Source organism: Morus notabilis, unplaced genomic scaffold (genome assembly GCF_000414095.1).
Source record: "Morus notabilis unplaced genomic scaffold, ASM41409v2 Scaffold365, whole genome shotgun sequence".
NCBI classification, from domain to species: Eukaryota; Viridiplantae; Streptophyta; class Magnoliopsida; order Rosales; family Moraceae; genus Morus; species Morus notabilis.
The window spans coordinates 113874-122371 of NW_010362906.1; the positions used below are offsets into that span (position 1 = coordinate 113874).

The 8498-nt window shown below is 32.6% G+C and overlaps 1 protein-coding gene across 1 annotated transcript; it reads left to right on the forward strand.

The window, feature by feature from the left end:
- Window positions 1-706: 706 nt before the first annotated feature.
- On the forward strand, window positions 707-6473 carry LOC21400244 (protein GDAP2 homolog). The gene is made up of 15 exons (XM_010103188.2): window positions 707-1026; window positions 1563-2026; window positions 2322-2399; window positions 2728-2783; window positions 3231-3350; window positions 3440-3510; window positions 3818-3911; window positions 4036-4239; window positions 4658-4909; window positions 4987-5095; window positions 5211-5278; window positions 5409-5478; window positions 5578-5652; window positions 5738-5829; window positions 6146-6473. The coding sequence occupies exons 2-15, from the start codon at window positions 1703-1705 to the stop codon at window positions 6219-6221; spliced, it is 1689 nt and encodes a 562-aa protein (XP_010101490.1). The 5' UTR covers window positions 707-1026; window positions 1563-1702; the 3' UTR covers window positions 6222-6473.
- Window positions 6474-8498: the final 2025 nt, after the last annotated feature.

Here is an 8498-nt window from a genome sequence, read left to right on the forward strand (position 1 = left end):
CTCTTTCACTAGCTGAGCATTTCTGTAGATTTCTCGACATTATTTCCAGCAACGACAATTATTTGTGGAATACGACAAAATGATGTTCTCATTTTTAAAAGACAATAATATTGTGGCGTAGCATAATCTTAATAAATATTTTTTAAAAGTGAATGAGTCAGGATTTTTACTATTTATTATTGATTCATAAATTTTTAGTTAAATAATTACATTAATAAAAAGGTATTTATCAAGAATAAGGAATAAAAGTTCACTCATGCACTCATAAAGGTAAATTCAATAATTTTTTCTGTGGAATACAAACAATATAAAATTTAATTAAAGCTGTTATCTTAGATTAACAAAAAATAAAAAATGACAAAGAATACATTGTCTACTGAATTAAAAAATGATCAAGAACGCATTTTCTACTGGATCAAAGTAAGTTATTTTCTTCTCTCTTTTGTTTTTGGCTTTTGTTTTTGGTAAATGATAAATAAGAAACATATTGAAACATATTCAAATCATAATTCTTTAAATAAAAATAATTTATGTCAATAATTCTTTAAAAAAATTTAAATTTAAATTTAAATAATAATTCAAATACATTTTCCAAATGGCACTTATATATTTTCAGGCACACGAATCATGGTAATTTTTAATCCTTAGTATTTCTACTAATTTATAACATTTTTCATTTATATATAGTAAATCATTGCAATGATTATATGCTTCATTTGGAAATCAGAAGAGATGCAGGGGGTGGTGTTGATATTCGAAGTCAATCAACACAAAAAGACAAATAAATCAAACAATTTTTATTTATAAAATGCACAGTATGTTAAATTTTTACGCGTAATCTCTTTTTTCGCACAAATGATCCTAAGATCCTTGCTAGCTCATCGACCCAGCAAATATATAGTTGTATTTCCCCATTACAAAGAAAAAAAAAAAAAAAACTCACATTTCCTACGGATAAAAAAGGAAAATAAAATTAATAATAATAAACGAAAAACCAATTCCGATTACCAGACTCAAAAGTCCCAGGTACTCTCTTTCTTCTCCAACAATTATTAGGGTTTCTTGAAGCTTTTAGTTTGTCCCCAATTTGTTGTTTTTCATTTTCTGGGAAAATTCCAGGCTAGGGCTTGAGGAATAATCCATTTGATTGTATGCTGAAGGCTTGTTTGAATTGAGCTGTTATTTAAGCAATTTGTTTTTCTTGAGCTGTAATAATTGGGGTAGATTCTTCGATTTTCCTCCAATCTTATGCAAAATTTTGCATTTTGATTTCTTCCGTACATCTTTTATTCTATCGAAATGGAATTGGACTAATCCGTAATAGGTATTTCTCTCGTACGTGGGATTTGTGGGTTTCCCAGTTTATTATTCAAGTTAGTAGTTGGATTTATGATGGTTAATTGGGGAAAAAAGTTTGCAAATTGTTCAACTATGACTTGTTGTTCGTACATTAGTACCTGGGGGTTCGTCAATGGTGTTGAATTATTATTATTCTTATATTTTTATTTGAATTTGGCAGTGGGATATTTGATCAATCTCATGGGTATTTCATGGTTTTCCAGGGTTTTCTGGGCTCGGTTTGGATGTGAAATTTGTAGAATTTGTTTGGAGGAAGTTTTGATCTGGAGAAAATATTGGTGTAAATGGTAGAACTATTCACTACAAGAGTGGAATTATAGTTGAGCGTTGTGCGTTGCTAAGAATGTATAGGACTGCGGCTACAGCCGCCACCATGACCCGAGGTGGATCGCCAACCGACAATGTGGATTATGTTGTCAGCTTGGATCAAGTTCCGCGGTGGAGTGACTCGGAGTATAGATCGTCTTTGGAATTCGGGAATGAAGATCCTTCATTTTCTACTTCATACTTCCCCGATCCATTGACATCTTCATCTGGGGCAGAGAGTAGTAGCAATGACATGGTCTCAAGGTTTCCCGTTGATCATGAAATTAATTCAAAGATATATCTCTGGAGAGGGAATCCGTGGAATCTAGAAGTGGATGCTGTTGTGAATTCCACAAACGAGGTCAGCCACAGAGTTGTTATGAGAATGGTTTATGAAACAACTGGGATATTATCTATTTTAGAGGAGAACAAACTTTTAAGTTTTTATAATACCGGATTTTATGGTTTTATATGTTTATCTTTTATATATATCGGAGTCAGAATTTGGTGGAAAGTATCAAGATTTAACAGCCTTTAGAGACCTTAAAGACCCTGAATTTAACTATTTAAGAGATCAATAAAAACTATGAAAACTGTCTGGTTTTATATGAGTTAGGCTTAAGTCCTAATATGTTCATCAATTGGATGATTATCAGAGCTTGGATGAAGCCCACAGCAGCCCTGGCTTGCATGCTGCAGCTGGACCTGGTCTTGCAGAAGAATGTGCTACATTGGTATTGAACCTTCAGTTCCTTTTGTTAATATCTTTTTTTTTTTTTTTTGGTCTGTGTGTGTGCTTGAGCACTCTTGGATTAGCCTCCGTTGGACGTGGGATTTACAACAACAAGCCTTAATCCCAACTAATTGGGGTCGGCTATATGAATTTCACTTTAGATCGCTCAAAATGCCATGACACAATAAGGCTCTTATAATGAAAGTGTGGAATACTACATGTGAAACTAATATGAAATTTCAATGCTTATTGCTAACTTATGCATAGTTTGTGGTGAAATCAATTAGAATAAAGCTTTGATTTATTTGGTATGTCCTTGTTTATGCCAGGGTGGCTGTCGAACAGGGATGGCTAAAGTTACAAATGCATACGACCTTCCTGCTAGGTGGGTATCTCGATGCATTCTTGTCAATAGGATTTTAGAGTAAAAGGCCGATTTCTCTTTCCTATTGTTTCAAGGCATAATTTTGCAACCGTATATCCGTTGAGATCTTATAGCCATTTTGTTTCCCTAGTAATTATGATGGAAATATGTCAGCTTAGGTGCATGTGTACTTCTTTAGTTGGTCATCTGATTTGATTACATAGCATCTATCAAATTGTTATTTTGTGATATAAGATGCTTCTCCATTGATCATGTTAGTGATCAATCATATATCTCACTTATTATATATTAACGTCTTTCTTTATTCTTTTTCTCCCTCGTTGTTTTATATGTTGCCTTCTTGTTATTTATCTCAATTATTCCTTATGCGGTGGACATTATTGGTTATCTGAAGTGTTCCTGTATTTATATATTTATTTATTATTATTTTTTTTTAAAATATTCCAGGAGGGTTATCCATACTGTAGGTCCTAAGTATGCAGTAAAGTACCATACTGCTGCAGAAAATGCTCTGAGCCACTGCTATCGGTCTTGCCTCGAACTTCTTATTGAAAATGGATTACAAAGGTTCCTTTTCTAGCTTGTTAACTTTTTTCGCTTCTGCCTATGGTCTTGTTCAGTTTGGAGCTGATTTTGATTTGAATGTATGAATGTAGCATTGCAATGGGCTGCATATATACAGAGACTAAGAACTATCCTCGTGAACCAGCTGCCCATGTTGCTATAAGTGAGTTACTTTGCTGCTTGTTGCACTTTTTAACTTTTTTTTTTCTTGTGGTATTTTCCTGTTATCTTTGGCAGTATGAATCTCTCGTGATGATTTTGTAACGTCAGATCTTGTACATTATCTAACTAACTATTTGTACGGTGTAGGAAAAACCTACTGTAAAAGTACTAGCTCGCTCTTTTCTCATGTTATCATGCAAAAATACAAATCCACCATCAGAATGAACTTTAGTCATTTGGTTCTGATAACCGTAGAATTTATATTTGTTCTCTTTCTGACTAGTGTATTATTTTCTTCTTTTTTTCAGGGACTGTGCGGCGATTTCTTGAAAAGCAGAAAGATAAAATCAAGGCTGTTGTTTTCTGTACTACTACCTCATCTGACACTGAGATATATAAAAGGTTTTGAATTAGTTTCTTTTTCTCCTTAACTTGCAGACTGGAGTATGCAACTTATTTCAGCATATGACTGTTTCTGATAAAAGATTGAGGACTCATTGTTTTCATTATCATTGTCCTCATATAGATTGCTCCCGCTTTATTTTCCTCGAGATAAGCATGAAGAGGAGATTGCCTTTTCAAAACTACCTGCTGATGTCGGAGATGAAAATGGAGAGACAATTATTGATGAACGTAAAATTAGGATCAAGCCATTGCCCAAAAAGACTATTCCAAAGCCTACTGAGGCTCCAATAGATCTACCTGTCAGTGATGTTAGCTTGGTTCGAAGGTCAGGAGATTTCAATTTGTCTTTGATATATTATCATCTATGTTTCTGCTGCATTTTGATGATTATTGGTTAGCAATTTCATCATTAATGGGACATATTCAAATGACTCATCAATACAAAGATATGAGTGTATATACGACCAATCGCTCTTAATGCTGCAGATTCGTACATACCATTCATTTATCTATTCCTGAAAGTTGGATAAACAGTGTGAAAATGGTTACTGAAGGCAGATGCCACAGCACTTTATGCTTGTGTGATGGAATGAATAACGTAAATAACTGTTGGTAATTTGGTACTTTTGGTATAAAATTTCATAATTTTCCTCACACATATGATCTGTTTATTTTGTGGTTATCTAGCCTATTTTTTGTGTGAAAAGACACTAACTGGTGTTACTTGTGATTTTCACTCATAGAAACTCGTCATATTTGGATACCTATTTGGATCCCGCCTTCATGTCATTAATAAAAGACCCAGACCAAAGACGCAAGGAACAATGGGAAAAAACTGCTCAAGCACGAAGTGGATTCAATTGCGCTAAACTGCTTGGATTTGGTGACCTTGGTGGACCTCCATTGTCTGCTGCTGAAGAATACTCACTTCATTCGCGATATCTTGCTAAGGCAAACTCTCTTAATCTCTCTGAGATTGCAGAGATGAAAATTGTGTAAGTTATTATGTTCTTAGTGGTCTTGGGTTGATGTTAACATTGAATTGCATATAAATTTATGCTCTTTATTTCAGTTACCGCGGTGGGGTTGACAGTGAAGGTAGACCTGTAATGGTTGTCGTGGGAGCTCATTTTCTGCTGCGATGTCTTGATCTGGAGCGATTTGTGCTCTATGTGATTAAGGTAATGAAATTGCTTCTAATTCTACTATTGTCATTTTAGATATAATGTCACAGATACGTACGTACTGGTCAGATTATTTGTTTGCTCATTTGTTCTTCTTGCTTACTGAGTGCAGGAATTTGAGCCTTTGATACAGAAGCCTTATACTATTGTATACTTTCACTCGGCAGCATCTTTACAGATGTAAGCGTTATTATGCGGCTTACCATCAGAGTTGGCGTGCTATGTGTTTGTGGATGGTTTTATTTGCAAGTGAAGCTTCTTAGAAGTAATGCTGTTTTGCTAATTAGATTAATATATGCTTCTGAAACAGTCAGCCAGACCTTGGATGGATGAGAAGATTACAACAAATACTTGGACGGAAACACCAGCGTAATCTGCATGTATAGAACTTGCTAACTTTCTCTATCTCACTATACAGTATGTAGCAGTTATGCATGTGTTTGTTTCATTATAATTCTGATTTTTTTTTTCAATGGTAGGCAATTTATGTTCTCCATCCAACCTTTGGACTTAAGGCTGCTGTATTCGCATTGCAATTGTTTGTTGACAATGTGGTATGCCTATTTTTGTTTGATTGGTTTGCGTTTATAAGATTCCTCGGAAGTCTGCTGTAATTGGACGTTTCTGATATTTTCCTAGGTATGGAAGAAAGTAGTATACGTTGATCGGCTTCTTCAGCTTTTCAGATATGTTCCTCGGGAGCAGTTGACAATTCCTGACTTTGTTTTCCAGTTGAGTCGAACTCTCTTTTTTCTTGTTTCTGCATATTTATTCTCTCTTTCTCGAGTAATCTGCAGCAATAGTCTTCAATCTTTCCTTTGAAAGTGTGTCAAAAGCGTGTCATGTTTTCCCTTGCCTGCACCCGTTTGAAAAATGTTTGTCTTTCCCTTAAACCGACGTGTTGGATAATGGCCAGCTGCCTGTGATGAAAGGCTGGTCCTGCAGACCTTCATAGTGTTTTTGATTCCCCCTATTGCACGTCGTTGCTACTATGTGACTAGAATTCAGATGTTTGATTCTAATGTTTCGATGGGCATTATTACGCAGGCATGATTTAGAGGTGAACGGAGGTAAGGGTCTAATTGTGGATCCTAGGACAAAATATGTATACCATCGTCCATAACGGCACTGATATGACACGATGCTGTGCGATAAGGCAGATCCTTCAATTGCGATTGCTTCATTGTTTTTTTCTTTGTGATTATTATATCTTGTAGATGGATTGGGGTTGAATCGGTTTGTCAGTGTTGTAGAATAATGTTCTTTGTTCTTGATGGTGTTTCTCTACCAGTCTCTGTCTAAAAATCAAAGCGATATTCTTTCTACTTGTATAATCTTGGATAATAATAATAATAAATATGCAAGGTTAAGTCTCTGTGAAAGCTTTCACTAGCAAATTAATATGGCATTAGTCTTTGTTATTAGTCTAAGGAAATTTTCACTTGCTTTCTCTGTTATTATATGAAGACTAAACTTTTTTTTAGTGTATTAGTTTGTAATTAAAATTTTGAGCAGTTTTGATTCTGACTACTAAAATTAACATAAAATCTTGAATTTCAACAGAGGTAATCGTATGTTCTCGTACTCCTTGCATAAACCTTGAAAATTTTAAGGCCGTGTTTAGAATTGATTTCGTTTTTGTTTTTTACGTTTTTTGAAAAAGAAAAAATGAAAACGTTTTTAAAACGGTGTTTGGCGTAATAAAGACAAAAAATGAAAATGAAAATGATTTTTTAATTTATTGTAAAATAAGAGAGAAATGAAAAACGATTTTTAGTCGTTTTTCATTTTTTGTTTTCGTTTTTACCTCTCTTGAGCAGAGAGAAAGAGAGAGAAACATTAATGAGTTTTTTTATATTGAAAATAATCTCTTGATAAAACTAACAAACACATTTTCAAAAATGATTTCTGTCTGAAATTGAAAATGTTTTCATTTTCATTTTCATATAAAAAATAAAATCATTTTGAAATGAGTTTCAAACGCACCCTAAATATTCTAGTTTTTAAGGATTTTCAGCAACATTAAAGACAATGTTTTACATCTTCTATAACTGTTTTTCTAAAAGGTTGGAGTTTCTCTAGTAGTAGTTATTTATTTTCAGCCGTCAATTTGTATTAAAAATTGTTTTTTTCTATATTTTTTAATCTAATGTGATTTTAATTGAATTTAATAGTTAAAAAATAAAAATTGACATTTATAATAAGGAGGTCTTACCCTGAAAAAGTCTCTAAAGTTTTAGATCTCGTTTATTTTACTGATTTGAGTTTTTAATTCTAATTTTGTTACAGTTAAAAGTTTTTGAAAACAGTCACATTTAATTTTTTTGCTACAGTTAAAAGCCCTCATATAAACTCACATCTTAACTTAAATTAAAAATTTAAATAGGTCTCGTTTATTTCACCGATTCAAATAATCAATTTCAATTTTATTATAATTAAAAATTTTTATAAAAAATCACATTTAATTTTTTTATTACAATTAAAATTTATTACATAAAATTATATTTTAATTTAAATTAATAAATTAAATTATAAATTCAAATCCGCAAACTGAATTCAAAACTAACGAGGCCTTATTATGTTGTGAATTGGGCCCATTTAGTTCGCTGATTCGAGTTTTTAATTCGAGTTGAGATGTGATTTTATGTGAGGATTTTTTATTGTAATAAAAAGTTAAATGTGATTGTTTGTGAGAATTTTTTATTATAACAAAATTTAAATTCTAAACTCAAATTAATAAAATGAACAGACTAGACGTGAAGAGGTGAAGAATATAGTGTCACTCTTTATGGACACGTGATTCTTTTGCACACTGGAGAGTACGGGAAGAAAACCTCAAGCCCACGGCCAACGTAACTTGGTCGCCATGTGCCCACGTGGAAAAGGCGATCAGCCATCCCTTGTTGTTTTTCTGTTAAAAGGCAAAAAAGAAAAAAAAAAAAAAAAGGGTAACAGCCAACAAGAGAAAAAAAGAGAATCTCGGTAAGCTCTCTAGAATCATCATCATAGATTTTTCTTTTTTGCTGAATTTTCTTTCAAGAAATTTTGCGTAGAAACTATTGTTTTATTTATTTATCTTTTGTCATCGTTAGAAAATGTTGTCTTAATTATTTAATTTTTCAACTGATATAGAATAATTTCAAGGGTAAGTTGCAAATTTTTAATTGGACAATTACGGATTACAAGTTCCTGCAGTAAAAATTTTTTTTTTTTTAACACGTTGCACTTTCCTATGTTACATCCTTTTTGCACTTAAATTTAAAAAAAAAAGGACTAAATTATAATTATATTTAAGTTCATGTTCTTTTATAAAATTTGAGTTTTAATTTAAATTTTAATTCAAGTTCGAAACTTTCAACTGAAATTTTTAAACTCAAACTCAAGTTAATAAATAATATTT

Coding starts and splice junctions, on each gene's coding strand:
- LOC21400244 (XM_010103188.2), top strand. CDS start 1,703: ATGTATAGGACTGCGGCTACAGCCGCCACCATGACCCGAGGTGGATCG. Junction 3,511..3,817: donor AGCTGCCCATGTTGCTATAA/GTGAGTTACTTT, acceptor TCTTTTTTTCAG/GGACTGTGCGGCGATTTCTT. Junction 4,240..4,657: donor GATGTTAGCTTGGTTCGAAG/GTCAGGAGATTT, acceptor TTTCACTCATAG/AAACTCGTCATATTTGGATA.